A 21,438-nucleotide genomic window follows, 5' to 3' on the forward strand; every position below is an offset into this window, starting at 1 on the left:
TTGTATCAGTTTTTGTTTGTTTGGGCTTTTTCTGCAGATTTTCAGTGTGGTCTCAGACTTTTGTACCACAATGACTATTTTTTTAACCTTTCAAAAATTGTTTAACTTCCGTTTAGAAAAAATGTTTTACAGTATATTAACAAAGATTTAAAATGAATCTTGCGTGATAGTTACTTGATCAATAGTTTATTGCTGAACACAAAAGATATGAAACTGTTTTTTTTTGTTTATTGATTGATTAATTGATTGATTGATTGATTGCCTTTCTATCACCCAATTATTACACAATATAGAATTTCAAAACCAGTTTACCTCCTATTCTGTATATCTTTCAGAGAAAATACTATAGCGTGCAGTTGAGCACATCTGTACTCAGGCCCCAAATATAACTATAAGTGCAAGCACTCTTCAGGGGTTGAGGAAAGGTGAGGAAGGTTTGAGGAAAACAGAAGTGTGTCTCAGTTATGCATGTTTCTGACCCAAGTCCAGCACCACTCTATGACATTTTAATGAAACCATAAAAAGTCATGAAGAAATTAATCTTTTCCACTGGAAATGCAGAAAAAAAAATAATTTAGGGCCAATATTAATGAACAAAATGTTTAAGATTTTTGAGTTATGACCTGTTTCAGTAAATATCTATTATTATTTTTTTTTAATTTCAGTGTAACACGTTTTGAGCAAAACATACTGATAAAAATTTTGAGACTGAAACAGTTCTGGCATAACATGATCTTTTGTTAAGCTTCTGTTTGTGTAAGAAAATGAAATGCTTTTTTTTTAAAAAAATAAACCATTATTTATGTAATTTCCCTTTATTAATATTTCATGAAAATTTATGTGATCTCATACCACAGTTGCATGGCATTGCCCTGAGGCAACGAAAAAATATTTGGGTGGGGGAGTTTGGGTGGTGGGGGTCTAAATAACATTAAACAAATAAAAAAATAAAAAATCATTATTCATGGACTTTAAGTGTCATAATGAAAGAGTCAAATATTTTTGGGGGGCTCAAAATCAAAATTCATGCAGTACAGGGTTAAATACAATAAAGTAAATTTGTCACTATTAATTAATCAGAAGTATTGTCCCTTTACAGTCAATGAAACACCTTTTTTTTTTTTTTTTTTCTTAAAGGTGGTGGTCTTTACATCTTTACTCTACTGAATAAGCCTTCTCAGAAGTTTCTACTTAAGAAAATTCTGTCAACCTTAGAAGCATGAACTAAATGCAGGTAATTTGCATAATTTGAATGACAAACCCTGAAAATTGACTTAAACACATGCTTAGACCATCTCTGAATATGCTTAGATTCCCACAGTAAGTCACTAACTCTGAATATGGCCAACTGTTTGAATGTCAATTTCATATAATCATTTTGGCCCATCTGTGGTGGACTGAAATCCCATCTGGGGGTGTATTCCCGAAATAGGCTTCAGATCCACCGCAACCCTGATCAGAATAAAGCATTTTTGCCCATTTCTCATGAAGGGAATTAGTAATTCCTGAGTAATGACTGTATGAGATATGGAGATGTGTGTATGTGCGCCCTAACAAAACTGTCTGGCTGAGATAACTCCCTGTTAGCCATTATAGCTTCTAACATGCATCAAGCCTACTTGCACATAAAAAAAGCACAAAAAGGAAATAAATAAATTAAAAGAAATCAATTTGGGAGAAAATTGCTCCATGGATTGCCGTCTGGAGCAGGGATTAGAAATATCCCATCATTAGATTAGCTCCCATCTCTGAATAGCTCCTCATTCAATAAGTAAAGCCAATCGTTTCCTGCCCACTCATGTATAGAAATCTAAAGAACAATTTCATTGTGTTATTGCTCAGCCAAAGTGGTGAGTTATCCATTGGCCTTATGAGTGCCACTTCAGTTGTTTTCATTCACACCCACATTTAAGCTATGCTAAATATATCTGAATTTTGCAGGGCTAAAAGCTGTAGTGTGCTCGTCTTTGTTTATCTAGTCAGTTTCAGTAAAGAAGGCAGATCAAGGTTTCCATGCTTCTTGAAAGAAGCAGAAAATGTTCAGTCTGATCGTCTATGCCCTTTCACTTGTGTGATAAAAGAGCTTTTCTACCTGCCTGTACATCTAGTATGACAAAGAAAAACTTTGTACAACTTTAGAAGCCTGTTGCTTTCTGTGTGTGTGTGTGTGTGTGTGTGTGTGTGTGAGACAGAGTTAATGAGAGGAGCATCGAAGGTAAACAAGGCTGCAGATCAATACAGCTCCACTTATGAAGCTGTTATAACTCACCTTTTATTAAAACCTTTTATGACCCCCCTGACTGCATATGTCTGAAGTAGTGTGTATAGCCATTGGTTTATCAGTTATACAAATGACTGGACATCTCTAAGCCATTAAGAAATGAAGAAGCGTTCAGTGATGAACAGACTTTCAGCACCAAGAGTATGTGTGGTGTCTTCACTCACCCTGCTCTTTGCTTTTTAGATTTGTCTGAGATGCCGTCTCTCGACATGAGCTTGTTGAAGACCACGATCCCAATAAGCATGTTCACCTGTGGAAGAGACGTGCATCATATGAGAATCAAGCTTATAATTTTTATCTAATATAACTGCAGTGAAGGTTATAATAACACTGTCAGGTTACAGTCTGTTACATTCAGGTGTCTACAGACTTTTGGCCAAATAGTGTATGTTTGATGACCACAAGCAAGAACTTCAACATGTTTCCATGTACTGAGAAACGAACAGAAATGTTGAGTCAAAACATTTTCGAATTCTGTCAGTAAACCCATATTTTTGCAAATCACTTTCAAGCATGGGTAGGATGGTGACATAGTGGGCAGCTTTGCCATCTCACAGCTCCAGGGTCCCCCAGTCTGATCATGATTACTCAGGTTACTGTCTGTGTGGAGTTTTGCATATTCTCAGCATGTCCACGTGGGGTTCCTCTGGGTTCTCTGGTTTCCTATCACCTCCCAAAAACATGCTAGGTAAATGAGCTTCTCTAAGGTTTGAATGAACGTGCAAACGCTTGAGTGCCTGGTGCCAGGTGATCCTGGGATTGGCCATGACCAGTTCCAACATGACCCAATAAAATGGTTACTGAAGATGAGTGAACTTTCAGAAATTCTTTAGTCAAAAGAATTGGTCACTCAAGCTATAAATTTATATAATCCAGCCTTTCAAAGATAACACTACTTGTTCAGAGGAAGGAGGTTCGTCAGCACTATACTTGCATGGGTCATAAATAACCAAGTATAAGACAAGTTTGACATGACATCCTGCAATTTACCAACTGCTTCCAGACAACCATTATAAGTGAATTAAAGGAAAATGAGTCAAAATGATTGTTCCTGGATTAAGACTGGATTTAAAAATGCTGGAAATCCTTTTTATATAATAATATTCTTTCATGGAACTTAAATTACCAGTATTAGCATTTATTAGTAGAACTGACAAACAGAATTCGTATCTTATAGTACACATAGTACACAGGAACAAATGAAACCTGAATATGTGATGGAGAAGACGTTCTAACAGCTTGGAGCCAGCATGAATCTTCACTGATGGCTAAATCACCACAGTGAGAAAAAAATATTCCGGATTGACTGATTGCTGTATTATCACTGCAGTTGATAATAGTGGGCGCTTTGCCTGTGGTGTGAATAAAATGAGCTGGCAGGAACTGGCTCTCAAAATGAAAGCAGCTAGACTTGACAACTGCCTATGTTAAAAAAAAAAAAAAGGTATGCTTGCCCCCTTTACTTTCATTTAAGACTACCTTGGTCTCACAATTACAATTTTGTATCAATTTACACGTTGCATGGTGTAAGAAAGTAGCTATTATCATGAGCAAATTTGTATAAAATTTTTGCTCATTAGATTACCTACTAATTTTGTTTAATCTCTAAGCTGACTTTAAGACTGAGTGATAATGGGTATTATAGTAATGTGCTAATTTATACAATATCTTAAGTCATCTCTCTGTGTTTACCCACAGCATGGGCGAATGCTTTCCTGGGGTCCCTGTCTGTCGTAAATAATGTGCCAGTAAATCTGTCTGTGGTTCCAGGACACCAGCTTCCATTCACACCTTGTCAAGTGCTTCATGCTGTGCTAGTTGTCTATAATAGGCAGGCTAATCGAGAGTTGCCTTCGGATACTCGTATCTACACGTTGCTAGCAGAATTAGTGGAGAGGGAGAATAAAGCAGTGTTGTAATCCCTGACGTTTAACTCATGAATCCTGACCCTGGCTGATTGTTCTGGACTTTAGCAGATGGATCGCAAAGTAATGCTAATCATCCTATCCTGTGCTCTCTATCGTTCTCTTTTTTCTCTTCCTTACTGTCTTAAATGTTTAGGCTGTCTCTTCTGGTCCTTTGGGAAAGAAGGAATGACAATGCAATTAGCAGAGTATAGCAGATGGTCACTAGACACAACAAACCCGGCTACACCGGTAAGAAAAACAGGATGTTTACTGCAGTAAAGTTTAGTAAGAGACTTTAAAGAAGAATGCACACCAGACACTATTTTTGTGATCAATAACACAAGTGCAAGGATCTTAGCACTGGTGCTTAGGGCACACATATGTATGCACAGTCGGTAACCTATTGGACTGAATCTGAGCTGGATCCAGTACTACAGAGTGCTGTTGAACCTTCTAAGACTGAGTTGCTTCCAGTACAGTATACTGCTGGTCTCTCTATTATATTATATATGTACAGTGTCCTTGGGTACCCTGAAAGGCATTTATAAATAAAATGCTACTACTACTACTCTCTAAGGCTGAGCTGGTTCCTGTATTAAAGAGTACTGTTGGGCTCTCTAAGGCTGAGCTGGATCCAGTATTACAGGGTATTTTATGGATTGAATTAGTTCCAGTATTACAGAGTACCGATGGAGTCTCTTGGACTGAGCTAGCGCCAGTAGTGCAGAGTACTACTGGACTCTCTAAGTCTGAGTTGGTTCCAGGCTTACAGTGTACCATTGGACTCTATAAGTCTGACCTGGTTCTGGTATAAAGCATGAGTTATTGCCCATAATACAGAATACTTTTGGATGCTCTAAGACGGAGTTGTTTCCAGTATTCCTGAGTACTCTTGGGCTCTCTAAGACTGAGTTGGTTGAAGAGTGCTACTGCATACTCTGAGACTGAGTCGGTTCCTGAATTACAGACCATTGTTGGATCCTCTAAAATTGAGTTGGTTCCAGTCTTACAGAGTACTGTTGGATTCTCTAAGACTGAGTTGTACGCTAGTATTACAGAGTACTTCTGGAGTCTAAGATTGAGTTGGTTCCAGTCTTAAAGAGGACTGTTGGATGCTTTAAGACTGAGTTGGTGAAAGTATTACAGAGTACTGTTAGATTCTCTAAAACTGAGCTGATGTGCTAGTAATACAGAGTACTTCTGGAGTCTAAGATTGAGTTGGTTCCAGTCTTAAAGAGGACTGTTGGATTCTCTAAGACTGAGTTGGTGCAGTAGTATTACAGAGTACTTCTGGAGTCTAAGATTGAGTTGGTTCCAGTCTTAAAGAGGACTGTTGGATTCTCTAAGACTGAGTTGGTGCAGTAGTATTACAGAGTACTTCTGGAGTCTAAGATTGAGTTGGTTCCAGTCTTAAAGAGGACTGTTGGATGCTTTAAGACTGAGTTGGTGAAAGTATTACAGAGTACTGTTAGATTCTCTAAAACTGAGCTGATGTGCTAGTAATACAGAGTACTTCTGGAGTCTAAGATTGAGTTGATTCCAATCTTAATGAGTACTGTTGGATGCTTTAAGACTGAATTAGTGAAAGTATTACAGAATACTGCTGGACTCGAAAACTGAATTGGATCCACAAATACGTCTTTAAAAGAACTGAATGTCTCAGTAGGAGGCTTAGGAGGCTATTATATTCTGTATACTCTTAGAGAAAAGCAGACTTCAAGCACTTTGGGTTAAGAGTTCTAGCTTTCTTTGTCATGGGGTTCTACATAAAAAATTAAACACTTGCACAGACAAATCTTTAGGGTGTTATATGAAGCCACATTCTTCTAAAAGAGTATTGTGTTGAGTACCACATGGCCCAGTTGGACCCATTCTGTTCTAAATATGCCTATATTCTCCCTTTTTGATGTATACTCTATTATATAATATATACTATATTAGTTGATCTTTTTATTATTGTTGTTGTTACAGAGATGATACACAATTGTATATATAAATCTGCTCTACTCTTCCAGTTACTTCCTTTAAGCCTAATGCAAATCGGACAAGGTGTAAGTAAAGCACAAACACATTTATCCATCTAAACATGGATAAAATTAAGACCTTTTTATGGGACATTCCAGCAACAGAGGCCAGAACCAGAGCAAGAAAGTGAAGGGACGCCAAGAGCACCTTTTGATTTGGAGCTCCAATTTTTTTTTTTGTATTTCTCACAAAAAATTCACAATAGTGTGACATATCAGGCAATATGTATAATCAGTATTTGAGTACAATAAATAGGTGTTTGAAAAATCACTCTTTCTGAGCATGAGGTCTGTGTAGCCATCAATAATTTTCATATTTGCAGCAAAAATAACACCATGTCCTCAAAATGTGCACATAGTCACAAAGTCATTAATTACTCTCATTAAACGAGTCATTAATTCTCATCCCTATTAAAGTCTGTCGAAAAGTTGTCTAATTAAAAAAGTCATTTAAAAATTCTTTTGTATATATCTATTTAATAATTTGTTTTTGACCAGTATTACAGGACACTTTACCTAAAAAAGACATTTGATAGTTACCAAGTTAGTAGACATAAGAAAAACTTTAGATGTTTTTAACATCTAAGTGTTTTTTTTTGTATAGTTGAGAAGAACTTCATATTTCTATTTCAGGCACACTGAAATGATCTGTTGATACACCTTGGAGCTAAAAGTAGCACAGTAAAAGTATACTTTTTTATCCGCACATTCTTCACACATGTTTCTCTGGCTTCTTAGAGGCAAGCTGCAAATCTGCATGACAGTCTTACAGCACTTTGAACATGCACATAGTGTATCTGCGCTAGAATCTAGAGTCTGACAGCTCTTAAGTGCTGTTCTGAATCGGAGTGCGCTGCTACAGCGTGGGCATCGCAAGTGACCCAAACAACAGCAGGTTCACCAAGTCCCTTGGCTTTCAAATTCTGATCATGTTAAAGTACTCGCTGAGAGACAATCGCACTGTTCTGCTCTTTGCTGAAAGCTAGACTAATTATTTTTCCATTAATTAGATTTTGCCTCCCTGAGGATGAGGGAGGCAGCATCTCCAGATGCCCAAATCTCATTTCCTGCAGTTTGTTTGAGTCACAACACCACCGAGACGTGGACAAACAACGCAAATCACATCTGACCATGAAGAAACAGACAAACAACGCAAATCGCATCTGACCATGAAATATAATGGAAACAGCTCGCTCAAAACTCATTCTAAACACACCTGAGGCCAGACCAGAGATAATGTATATGCACACACAAACACACACACACACACTCACACAAACCCAGACATTCAGAGCTCCTCAAAGTTTACTGAAGCATTTAAAACATGCTACATTAATGAAATCAAATGTGCACAACACTAATTTCATTAGTGTAGTTTTCCCTAGGTTCTTAGTGTTGTTTATACTGTAGGACATCAAAGACGCAAAAGAGGCTTTATGAGGGAATGAAATCAGAAGTCTGGAGTGTGACACATACCAAAACAATGACGGCTGCAGGACCAACAAACGCATAGAGCAGACCTCCTTCCAGAGACAACCAGCAGCTAAAGAGGGGAAAAAAGAAGCATTTCATGTCAAAGACTCCATGATATCTCCAGTTATATCTACAATTAATCCTTATAAACCTTGTTTTAATTTTCTAATATCATAGTAATCACGTATTAGCCAGCAAAATATACAGATCGATAGATAGATCGATAGATACTGTATAATCCCATCTGTTTGAAATGAGTTGAGTGTGATACTCTCACCAGCTTAGGCTGAACATTTCATACTTTACATATGATTAAAGTTTATTATAATAATAATAATAACCTTTATTTAACCAGGTAAGTCAATTGAGAACTAGTTCTCATTTACAATGACGACCTGGCCAAGAGGCAGCATAAAAAGCAGGTACAAAACAATAAAGAAGAGGCAAAGATTCAATACCAACTGGAAAGAGAGTTGCGTGCTAAATCTTCCAGTAATGCAGCTCAGCTACTGCAGCGAGTCGGCTAGACACGCACTAACTTTACCGCCTTTCTACAGGGTGCCATTTCATTTGTCCTAATTGAATGGCTAGACTTATTTGTCTTCAATTGACTTCATTGTTTTGGTTTGCTATTTTCAAGTCATTAAATGTAATGTCTTTCACAGTTTTCATTAAATTCATGTGCAAAATTCAAATAAATAAGTGATTTTAAGCTTGCGTAATCTCTATATAAAATTCCGTAACCGATATCAATTATGCAAATCAAGGTTAGTGAGTCTCCTTATATGTTCATTTCCGGATTTCTAGATTTATGGATTTCCTGATTATATTGAATGCCACATTCCGTGTGTAAATGCTCCTGTGAACAATGTTGTATCGATAAATGAGGCCCAATGTTGGGGAACATCTACATAACAAGTTCAATAATGTACATTATAACAGAACATTTTCATACAGAAATATTCACATATAAATGTTCTCTCAACAGCCAGATAGCTTTTTCTATCTTGTTATGTTGATAACCTAAAAAAATGCAGCTTCTCATGTTATCAAAAAATGCTGCCCTGAAGAATTGTCGGAAAACTTAAAGTCACAGCTTTTCTTCAATGTGCTGAATTGGAAAAACCTTCCTTCCTTCTGAAACATCTGTATATAGTCCTGATTTAAATTCTTTATATTCACTACAAATAGAGATAAATTACCAAGTTATATAATGTAAGCAAATAAATGGAGTCAGAACAAGAGCAAAAATTGCATTCACCAGCTCCTAAGGGTTAAACAGATTCATATCATGTCAATGATTTGAATAGCGTTCAGTCATAATCTCAGCAAAGTATTCATGCAATTTTAGGCAGAGCCAAAGGGTGAAGGAGGAAAAAAATTAAAGACAGACGAAGAGTGAAAAAAAAAAATGAATTTTGTTCTGTCTGCAGTTTGATTCTCCCTCCTACTCTTCTTGCTGAGAATGGAACCCCCACACAGTTCATTATCAGGGTTTTATTCTCCATCGCTCAATTCCACATCCTTCCCACCCCTTCTCTCCGAGTCTGGCAGATGAAATATTCACAGTACTCTGCATCATTTACTTTTTTGTGTGTGCGCAAGCCTATCCATCTATCCGAAAGACTCCATGATTGGCATGCATTTTGTGTAATGCTGATCTTACATTTACAGATATGTATATAAAGTAAAGTGAAAAGAAATTTTAAACTCCTGTATTGTCCTTCACAACAACCTTTGTGCATAGATAAATAACTATCATAAATTAGCCCACTACAACCATACCTTTCCTTGAAATAAAATCATTAAAATACTCAAAAAATCTTTTTTTTTATTAAAAAACATGTGAGAATCCATTTTAACTCTTTTCAAGCATGAAGTTATGAAAAATGAATATTTTATTCGTGTCCCACATCACTCACTCAACCTTATGAAATATTTGGAATATTCCACAAGTCATATGTTCAACTTCTTCATTCAAATTTTTTGAAGATCATGGGAAGAAGAAAAGTAACTTCTCTCATTTTTTTCTTTATATTCAATAATAATGTGATGTTACTTAGCGAGGTCACTTGAAGGAAAATTTAAGGAAATCATTAGAATATCATTAACATCATCATGTCATTAGCATTAATGCTAGTGAACCACATTTTGTGTATTTGCTAATTCTATGCTAAAAATCTCAACCCTGTTATTTATTTAAGAGCAAAAAGCAGCCAATGAGCCCCATTGATCAAGCTGGAGATGAACGAATTTATGCTTAAATTGTTAGTATGAGTGTTTACACAAGAAATTTGGTACACATGAAAATTCCTTAAATCCGGAAAAAATGTTCATAACCTACTCGTGCTCCTGAGTGTGTGTAAATTTAAGAAGTCTAATGTAAACCTCAACTTGATTGACTACAAATCATATAGTTTGCAAGAATTACTGCATGTTCATATCTGTAATATACTGCCGAGGCTAAATTGCTTTTTTTTTTTTTTTTTTTATGTTTACAGCATTTAGCAGATGCCCTTAACCAGGGTGACTTACAGAAGGGCTTTGGAGTCTTTATTAAAAACATATCCTCATGCTAGTTCAGTAGATCAGAGACTTAAAATACCCTTGAGAAAATTTTGTGAAAACAAGATAATATAATATAAAACAATTTTTAGATTATTTGCATTAAGGAATATGAAAAATGAAGAAAGCAAGCCAACAAAAACCCATAAATTAAGTCAAATAAAACTAATAATTCAATTATGATAAAAGAAGTGGCGCTGTATAAACGGAGGACGGGCCGGTCTGTCTGCGCATAGCCATAAGCCGTAAACAAACACCTCAGCTGACAAGAGATTTAGTGCTCACTTATTATTATTAATATTATATAGCATTAAATATTTTTATTAGCATAGTTTTGAGTCAAAATAATTTTCATTTCTCTTTTTCAGGCTTTATCCTGATCAATCGTTTCATGTTCGTTTCATCAATCGTCCGTTCGTGTCTATGCACTTGAACGTTCATGGAGTTTTGTGAGCGTCACTACATGCAAATCAGCTGTGCCGTGCATGCACTTGATAATTTACAGGTGTTTGGCATTCATCAACATACACATGCAAGTAGGAATAAAATTAGCGTTTCCGAAACGTTTGTAAAATTGGATGAAATGTTTAGTTTGGTTTGGTTTACACAAACTTTTACACACAACTTTACCAAAAAAAGACTGATAAATGAAGCCCATTGTTAGTAAATAAAACCACCTAAAAATGGGAAATTGTGAAGTTACAAGGGCTAAGTGGCACCCTGATTGTTCACTCCTGGGCAAAAAAATGGGCCAAGCCAAAAATGGCAAAATATTAAGCTTTTAATGGTCTTAAAAACAAATCACTGGTCAGGAAATTAGCAAGAATTAAATAGTCCTGGCTCCATTTATGAGCTTGTTATCAGGCCATTGATGGGCTGCATCAGGTGCGGCAGATAACCAAATAATGACTAATAATAATCTTTTAAGAAAAAAAAAAAAGAAGATATTTTTGGAAAATTTTGTACACCTAAACATGTGTTAGTTTGAATTTTACATCAAACATTTCAATCATTATCATGATTTTACCTTTGCGCACAAGAAGACTATATAAGTGAATTTCCCTCTTTCTAGCTTTTTCCGGAACAAACAGTTCACTGCAGCAAAAGTAAACGAGCAAATGGTGGCACAGGAGCTCTCAGGAGTGCATTTGTTTCATTCTTGCTAATTTTCTGACCAATGATTTGTTGTTAAGACCATTAAACGCTATTATTTTATTATTATATCTACATATTTTGGCATTTTGGACCTTTTTTGCCCAGGAGTGTAGAATCACTTATCTTTATATCTATCTATTATGAATACATTTATATCTAAATACATATTAGATCCTTTTCCATGTTTTTCAAGCCTCCTGAAGGTGCTGTGACAGAGACAAGTCATATTTAACACTTATTTCACCTCACTTTCATGTCAAAATGACAACAGTGAGGATATATATTTCATATTTCAGTGTTATATCAGAAGCTCTGAAGTGAGTGATAATGATACTCACTAGTTTGGTGTGCCGTAGCCCCTAGCTCTGGTAAATCCTACAGATACAGCAACAACCAGGGCTGGCAGACCTGTGAGAGAAGACATAAAGGAGACAAAAAGAGGAAAAGAGGAAAATTTATGAAAGAAATGAAAGGCTAATATTGTTATAAGACAGAACAAACCACAGGGAAATGAGGTGGCCTAATATCTTTGCTCACAGCAACAGACAGCCATCAGGACAGCTTCTTCTTTTCTTCTATTCGTTTTTTTTTAAGAAATATAACTCCAATATAAGAAATTTAACTCCATCTTTTCTTTTTGAGAGCCACTAGACTATGATGAGTTTTGTTAAGCCTTTTTAAGTATTCTGCTTTAGGCACTCACACACTGTGCAGCTGTGTTTAAATGCTGAACTACACCAGTGGCACTGTTATGTGCTTCAATCTTCATGTATTTAACAAGAGCACTTTCAGATGCGCCTATATTTTATTTTACCCTCACAATTCTATGCCACTTAATATGGATTGGGTCATAAACATTCACCTGGAATAACACATTTCATTAAGTCGTTCAACAATGCATGGTGTACAGACATAGGTGTTTACTCACATCCACAAAAATGAAGTAAACACCTATGCTAGAGTTTACACAAAATGGTGTGAATGACAAAAATAATCAATAATAATAATAATAATAAATAATAATCCAGTGAGCAACAGTTACTGTATGCGGGCGGAAATGCCTTGCTGATGAGAGAGGTCCGAGAAGAACGGCCAGAACGGTCCAAGCTGACAGGAAGTCTGTGGTAACTCATATAACTACTCTTTACTTTGGTGAGCAGAAAAGCAGCTCAGATTGTCGAACATTGAGCAGGATGGCATACAGCAGCAGAAAACCACATCTGGATCCACTCCTGTCAGCCATAAACAGGAATCTGAGGCTACAGTGGGCAAAGGCTAACCGAAACCAGATGGCTGAAGATTGGAAAAAGACTAGGCAACATTTTTCCAATCTTCAAATGTCCAGTTGGATGATGGTTGTGGTGGAGCTCCAGACCCAAGTTTGACCAGTGGATTTCTCCTAGCGTTGATCTCCCATGTGAGATGTGAGTCCACTGGCTGTGGATTGAGTGCATGTCTTTTATTTTCATCAATGGCAGGGAATTTTACTCTTCTCTGCTGCTGTAATTCCATTTGCGCTGTTTTGTGCCATTGTCCTGATTATTTCTTGGGGCTCTCGGCCCTCTGTGCTCGCTTCATGTCACGCTTGTGCAAATATGATTTCAGATAATTTTTTTCCCTTTTTTAAAATGTTCCCCTCGTCACTTCCCAGCAGAGCCACCATTCAGTATAGTGCACGCTGTGAACAGATAAGCAAATCTCTGCTGGGATCTTCAAAAAAATAACGAATCGAAAAATATGTACTTGTACATTCATTGTGCATGTTTTTCACTGTTCTTCATTAATTATCAAATGAAAATCATACAGGTACTATAATTCATTTTATATATATCTTGTATTGTGGAAAATAATGAAAAATGAATAAATTAAAAAGTTATCCAGCAGGCCATTTTTTTTTTTTTCTTTTTGTTCACGGACATAGTAGTGTGTACTACAACAACAACACCAACCTTTCCTGTTCAAATAAAGATACAGACACAGATATTTGGAGAACATCTACAGATAGAGATAGCAGCATTACATTACACACCTAATATACAATATTTAAGCGCACAGAAATATTCATCAGCGCAGCTTTATAACTCTCAATGTCAAATGTTTGTTTTTGAGTATGCATCCACTCCTGGAGTCAGCTTTAGGTTTCCTTATCTACCCACCGAGCAGGTTCATTTATTGGTAAACAACACAGATGCAGAAAAATGTAAAATACCAGTCTACCATTGAATAATATAAACTCAATAACACAACTGCTGTGATAAAATCCAGAGCTCTCATTCATCGACATCGTGCAAAAAAGTTCTAAATACTTTCTTATGAATAACATTTAAAAGTCTTGCATGCACAATAAAATTAGGATTCATCAAATGCGTGTATGAGTCAAGAAATACTGATTGTTTTTAGCTTCTATGCGTGTGCATGTCACTGCGCTTATGGCAGAAAAATGCTGCGGACATTTTGCAAAATGGTTGTGCTGTGCTAAATAATTAATGCACGCTAAGTAGTATACTTAAATAGTAATGACACCAATGATGTACTGACAAACTATATATTACAGTACTTACACTTTGGAATGCAGCTATTAGCAACCATGAGAATATAATTAAATTTCCTAAGTATGACAGAAGCATTATGGGAATAAAAAACACTCCGGTGTTTTTGAGTACCAGGTAAAAGGGTAAAATTTATTCTTTGCTTTGTTGTAATCTTTTGGTCTCTAGGCTGTTAAACGAGCCTGATAATGTTAGCAGAATAATACACCGAGCAATAAATTTAAGATACACTCCTGCCTGTCAGCATGGAGTGGACTTCTTTCATGCCTAAAGTTGGAGTGTGATGACGCTTGGCTTATCTGAGCTGGCATAGTACAAATTTTTCATCAATTCTGACCCAACACCCATTATAGCACTCTTACAGGATTGTCAGGGCAACTCAGCGGCTCAGGAACATCATATTATAAAGTGTCTTTTTTTCTCCCCAGCTCAATAACCTTTTTTTTTTTAAAACATTTTTATGATTTGGCATAGAGATAATAATAAATTATAAAAATCATATACATCTAATCTACAGGTATACATACATTGTACAAATGGTTACATCTTCCTCAGTGGCTTCGAGTTTGTCTATTTTTCCATCTTGGTGTGTATCCGTGCAATACTTTGGATGGAGTCCCTCCTTCTGCTGCATCTCTAATGTTTGCCATCGCAGTTGGGAAGGGCTGCTTTAGCCATGTGGTAATTGCACCTATCAATTATGCTCTCGCTTTGTCTGGTGCGCTGTGTTCACACTTAATGAGCATGTCTCTGAAATATTCATGTAATTAACAATGCTCTGATTAACTCCGCAATTTGAGCGCAATTAGAAAAACTCACATGGAAAGTATGGAGGAAAATGAAAGAAGAATGCAAGAAACAGGAAAACAGTGACCAGGTTTACCAAGTGGCCTGGGACTTAATTATATGGGGCTTTTGTAATGACTTCAATAGTAACGGCTCCCTGAGACTGACACATACAATAAACAGAGTAAATTACCATACTTCATTTTGACAAATTTGACAGAAGAACTATAGCTTCATTTTTAAAAGCCTATTTAGAGACAATTTGATGAGATATGTTAATGCAATTCTATCATTCAAAGCTACAGCCAATTTAAGCTGAGGGTATTACAACTATTAAATAAATTTTAATTGATCGTCCATGATTCAGGGAACTTTTTCAGTACTTAGAAATGTGTGCGCGTTTGTGTGTGTGTGTGTGTGAGAGAGAGAGAGTGAGTATGTGTGCTTTTAGCTACCTCCAGTTTATATAATGCAGCAAATTAAAGGCGTAAATGTTGTAAAGGTCAACAAAGCAATAAAATGTTCTTAATTGGGAAAAGAATGAGTTTGCAACATGCATCATTTGAAGATAAAGAACGTTTTTTCAGAATGAATCTTCCATGTTTTTAGTTGTCTAGGAGCTGCTATAGTGTAAATCACTGTCAACGTATCTGCTCAGATTCTCTTTGGGTTGGTGGATTATAAATAGCAGAATAGCTCAATAAGCATCGGAACACATCTAAGTATGGATGTAATTGCTTAGATATCTCCTGAGATATACACACTTCTGATGCTATCATATGAATTTTTATCTCTGTTGTGACATCTGTAACTTGTTATACAGCAGCAATGCTAAGCAGAAGCGACACACCATATTGTGGCACATCAGTCTGTTGTGCTGAAACAAATGGAGGAAGCCAGATTGGGGAACGGCATGAGGTTGAATAGAGCAGAAGTTTCATGTCGTACTGTGCTGCATCACTCATCCAAAGGAAAACATAGATAGATGCAGTCACAGTGCTGTGTTCAGAGGTGTCTAATTTGTCCTTAGTGTGAGGTGGTTGCACTAAAAATATCATATTTTACCCCTGGGTTCTGTTCACTGCTTAGTAATAGATGTCACGTCAGTTTAGGCAGTGTTCAATTCATTTCAGTATAAATATAAAGTTGAGTTTATAATACATACTTTACACTCGTGGGCCCTTCATACATTTATCTAATCAACCAATCATAAGGCAGTTAATGTTCACTTCAAACATCAGAATGGGGAAAACATCTCAGATCTCAGTAGCAGTTGGGCTGGTTTGAGTATTTCAGAAACTGCTGATCTCCTGGGAGTCTCTAGAGTTTACAAAAAATGGTGCGGAAAAACAAAATACATGAAGTGAGCAGCAGTTCTGCAGGCAGACATACACTGTTGATGAGAGATGTCAGAGGAGAATGGCCAGACTGGTTCAAGCTGACAAGGAAGCTACTGTAACTCAAATAAGCACTCTTTACACCCGTGGTGAGCAGAAAAGCATCTCAGAATGCACAACATGTCGAACCCTGAGGGAGATAGGCTACAAGAGCAGAAGACCACATCGCTTTTTATTCCTGTCAGCCAGTTTGAAGTGGTTGTGTTTTGTTTCATAGTGACGCTTCACGGTACCAATTTTGACGAGTGCCAAGGACTCTGAACAGACAAGACATCTGTTTTGAAGTCGATGCAGGGAGAATATACACACACACACACACACTTCTCTGTGCATTCAACTTTAAACATTATTTTGTTTAAACCAACTTTTTTCTTTCTTTTTTTGTTAATCAATCAGACCAGAGAGAGTAAGTGAAATGAACAAGCTTTGAAGGTCTGTGAATAGTTCGAGTCTAGTTTTTTTTTTTTTTTTTTTTTTTTTCTTCCATATGTTTCAAGTGCTTGGTTCTGTCTGCTGAAATATTCTGGGCCTGCATCCAGACTACGGCCTGCCAGTGACGCCCCCTGGTATAGAATATTATTAGATGTCAGTAACTAAAGCACCCTCGAGCACATTCTGGATTAAATAATTCTATACCAACAACGTTGGTATGTTTCATTCTTATTTAATTTATAATTTATTTAATTATGACAGGAAAGTACAGAACAGCTATTACTGGCAACTTTAATAAAACATGCCCAGAATTTGTACATACTTGATTGGAAAGATTTTTGTCACATATTAGGAATGTAGAATAAAAATAAACAGATCAAATATCTACCTGAATGATTACAGAATGTAGACAGTGAGCATGGGTGACAGAATCAGACAGCTATGTTTGATTTTGGCATGCTGTGAGACTCTGATTGTCAATGTTTTCCCATCACAAATATGACTATGATGTATTTCAGAGCATGGCCTGTTGGGATTTGTAGCTTTCTGTCATATTTACAGAAGATGTGTTTTAGACAATTGTTGCAATTTTGTTAGGGAGGAGTGAGGATGTCTGAGGGTTAATACATTTACACTTTCACTATATAATAAATAAATAAATAAATAAATAAATAAATAAATAAATAAAAGATAACAATAAAATGGGTTCATATGAGAACCCTTTTTTTTTTTCATTTTCTCCTCATTTGCTGATTCCCACCCACTAGCTAGCTCTATGCTTTCTTATGCAGCGTAACTTAACAAGAAAGTGCTATCTACCCTATTTTGCATACATGAGCTCACAGATGCCCACGATTGGCTAGTGTCTCTCTGATTGACAGGTGAGAGAGAGTATGCCATCCCTCTCACCCAGACAGCACAGCCAATTTTGCTCTCTTTAATTAGGGCTTGTATATTTGTATGTGTGTGTGTGTGTGTGTGTGTGGGATGTACATACCCCAACCCAAGCACAGGAAACGCTTGCGAATGAGGCGTGTCCTAATCTTGCCAATCACAGCAAGGTAAGACTGCCACGCCTCTGTTAAAACCCAGCAGAAAGAGGCCAGAAAGAAGAAATGGAGAAAGGCAGCAGTCACAGTGCACAGCCCCTGAGAAAGAAGAGTGATATAACGAGTGTGTGTGTGTGTGTGAGAGAGAGAGAGAGAGAGTGAAAGAGAGAGAGAGAAGGAGAGAGTCATTGTCTATGATACAAGTATATCTTAAATAAATACTTTATTAAGTGTATAAAAGACTATTCTTAGGATAAAATATGACATTGTTGGAGATACCTACCAGTGAATGCATGCAGATAAGTCCAACAGTGTCACATTTTTGTGTGTGTGTGTGTGCGTGTGTGTGTGTGTGTGTGTGTGTGTGTGTGTGTGTGTGTGTGTGTGTAGAATTGTACAAGGAAGCATGCTAAAAGGTCAGAGCTACTCTTTGTCGAGGCATGCTGGGTGTTAGAGAGAGATGAAGAGAGATATGAAAAAGGGCAGAATGCATTAAATATAGCCATTCTGCAGCACTAACATGGCATCTTAGTGACTACTCCATTGTTAAGTGACTGTACTACACAATCCACTCATTTATAAGGGACTAACAAATGACTGGAATTGGAAGAAGCACAAGAAAAAGGCATGTTGTCAACCAAGGTTTACCAACTGCCACGCATTTACAGCAGCCAGACACTGAAGTTAACCATGTACAGACATTCACTCCATATGACCAAGGACAGTAAGTAAGGAATAAAACATGGATGTGCTGTTACAGGAACACAATCAACAATGGGGTGGGGTGGGGTTTGGGTTGGGGTGGTGCGGCCTGAAGTAAAGCAAAGCTACTATTACCACCTTGAAGTTGATTTCCTATAACAGCACATCCTGACGTGTTTTATTCCTCTTAGACCACAGCAATTTGCCAACAGTTAAGTTATTAAAGAATGATACAATGCACTTTTATCCTTTTATAGTTACATCTAAGGTAGTAGAACATTTGCGAGACATAAGACAAAAACAATTCAGCGTGTCATGTTACTGAGAAAGTGAAGAGCCCAACTGGAAAGTCCTCTCTGCTTTGCTGTGAGTGTGAGAAAATTACTATTACAAACTGCTGACACTGAAGACTCCTTCCATAAATCTTAAATAAGCATCTTCTTACAGAAAATGTATCCAAATAAACCACTATATGTTTTAATAATAATAATAATAATAATAATAATAATAATAATAATACGTTTGTAATCTGTTTATAATCGTGGAACACCATACAATGAGTTGTTACTATGGAAACAATAGCAATAGCGATATTTAATTTGTAAATTTCAACTGAATTAAATTGAATAGAGATGGAACTACTATGAGAGAGGTGTCGTTATGGAAAATGAATCACCACCTTCTGACTGATTCAAGAATTCAACAGCTCTGCGGTGTAAAGCGTTTTTAAATTCAACCCGCCTAGTACGTGGGAAATTTATACGCTGGATTTCACAAGTCAAATATTATATTTAAATGAAAAGGAACACCTGAAGCAAGCTGAGCGTCTTTCAACACTCTGTGTTTTCTGTATCAACCCAGTGTGTCTGCTTTGATTTGTAGCCGTGGTGTTCTCTTCTCACATTCACAACCTTTCATAGTGATTGACATCACTGACATGTAGCTGACCCCTGGAGCCCACGATACGGCTGCCAATCTAGAAAAATCCTTCCTGAACTTGCTGTTTTCACTGAGATTGTATCTTACAGAATGTTCCGACCAGCAGGGAAAAGTGTTATTGTGTGCAGGACTGTAGTGATTGGCACTGGTGTCACTGGTGTGGTTGGACAGATTCCTATAACCAGGTTAAAGGCATGCTTGTGCTAATTGCTTTTCAGTCAATGCTTTCCAGGTCTCGACAGGGGTCAAACCATGATTTTTATTGGGCAAATTGCAGGAAAGAGCTGTACTGTTGTTCAGTGTATATTATAGCAGTCCAAAGAACTGTGTTAAAAAATGCACCCTGAGGTGTAACATGATGTCCTGTAACAGAGAGAGTTCCAAGTAGCAAAGAACCCTCTAACTATCCAGCGAACCATTAAGGAACCGTTTGTATTTTTCTCTGAGGGTACATAAGCCACCAAAAAACCTAATTACCACAGACTCCTTTTTATTAATTATTTATATATAAAAAAAAAGAATCAAGGTTACAATGTGGCTCAGTCATATTCATATAATATATATATATATATATATATATATATATATATATATATATATATATATATATATATATATTGTTCTCAAAAGTGTTTGAGAAACACTTTCTGTATTTTCCATATTCATTTTCTATAACAGCAGGGCTCTGACTGCTACAAGCAAATCACAGGTTTATATTAATGCGCCCGTTCTAATACAGTATTGCTTCTATAGAAACAACTTGCACAAGGACCTGTATGGTTGACATTCGAAATAAATTTAAACAAAATGTGTGTAATGTGAATTTTCTACGAAGACATGTTTATTAATGTTAACTGGTTATACTGTATCTGCTATAATGTAAGTGATAACATGCACTAACTTGTTTTGTAGACGTTCCAAAACACTGAATGTGTCTGTTAAATGGATAAAACTATGTATCATTCATTAGTAAATAAAAAAATGTAATTGTTGGTAAATTGCTGGGCTATAGGAGGACAAAAACACTTTGGGACAAACTGTTATTGAAAAATAATCAACTTGGTCACAATAACAACACTTTACGTTGGGTGTCATTATCTACAACAACAACAACAACAACACTACAACACTACAACAATGCACCCTGACATGTTTTATTCCTTACACATTTATCAGCCTGAAATATTAATTTGGAATGATGTTGAAGTTGGTCTTCTGACATTTGCAGTCTTGCACACACACGTCTTGCACACACACACACTCACCTTGCTGAGAGTCTGAGACTGTCCCACTAGTATAAGTATGTTAGAGGCCAGTATGGACAGACAGAAGTTCACCAGTATGATGGACCTCTCAGAGCGAATGTACCTGAGGAATCAACATATCCACACGTCAGACATATGCAAAAAAATGAATTCATGTTACATCTCTCAGAATTTCCCTATAAATGCTGGCTGTAGCAGAACAGAGTCACAGCTGCTCCATATGCTGCAACAGCCTTAATTCACCAACAGCAGCAGTAAATCTGGGTCATTTTTCCACGAACTAAAAAGTATGTGCTTTATACTGCCTATATGTGGCTCTAGAAATAAATGCATTTAAGGGCAACATGGCCAAAAGGGCTTTGTGTAGGAGTACAATGGCTCTGCTCAATGAATCAATACCCTTGCTTTCTTAGTGCCTTCATGCATAGATGACTGAGGAAAGCAGTAATAAACAGTTCAATAGTGTCAGGTATTGTAGGCTTGGGAAGACAAAGTGGAAGTAACAGGGATATTGGTGTAACACAATTCCATAACTAATAGAATTATAGAACTACTAGAATTTCACAGCTACTAAAATTCCATAACTATTAGAATGCAATAACCTTTATAATTCCATAACTACTATAATTTCACAGACAGAATTCCATAACTATTAGAATTATAGAACTGCTAGAATTTCACAACTACTAGAATTCCCTAACAAAAAGATTTCCATAACTACTAGAATTCCATGACTATTAGAATGCAATTACCTTTAGAAAGCTATAACTACCAGAATTAACTACTATAATTCCATAACTATTCCATGATTTCATGACTAGCACAATGCAATAACCCTTAGAATTCCATAACTACAAGAATGCCATAAATATTAGAACACAATAATTATTCCAATGTATTAACTACTAAAAAAC

At 36.5% G+C, this 21,438-nt stretch overlaps 1 protein-coding gene across 10 annotated transcripts in view; it reads right to left on the reverse strand.

The window, feature by feature from the left end:
• adgrb2 (adhesion G protein-coupled receptor B2) overlaps nucleotides 1–21,438 on the reverse strand; it is a 394,590-nt gene that overhangs the window by 68,705 nt on the left and 304,447 nt on the right. For all 10 annotated transcript variants that reach the window (XM_053231516.1, XM_053231523.1, XM_053231522.1 and 7 more), the window contains 5 exons: nucleotides 20,525–20,627; nucleotides 17,567–17,717; nucleotides 11,744–11,813; nucleotides 7,689–7,755; nucleotides 2,446–2,531 (listed from right to left, as the gene is read on the reverse strand). In XM_053231516.1, coding sequence (XP_053087491.1) covers nucleotides 2,446–2,531; nucleotides 7,689–7,755; nucleotides 11,744–11,813; nucleotides 17,567–17,717; nucleotides 20,525–20,627 — 477 coding nt within the window. The remainder of the gene's footprint in view (nucleotides 1–2,445; nucleotides 2,532–7,688; nucleotides 7,756–11,743; nucleotides 11,814–17,566; nucleotides 17,718–20,524; nucleotides 20,628–21,438) is intronic.

Source organism: Pangasianodon hypophthalmus, chromosome 29, assembly GCF_027358585.1.
Source record: "Pangasianodon hypophthalmus isolate fPanHyp1 chromosome 29, fPanHyp1.pri, whole genome shotgun sequence".
NCBI lineage: Eukaryota > Metazoa > Chordata > Actinopteri > Siluriformes > Pangasiidae > Pangasianodon > Pangasianodon hypophthalmus.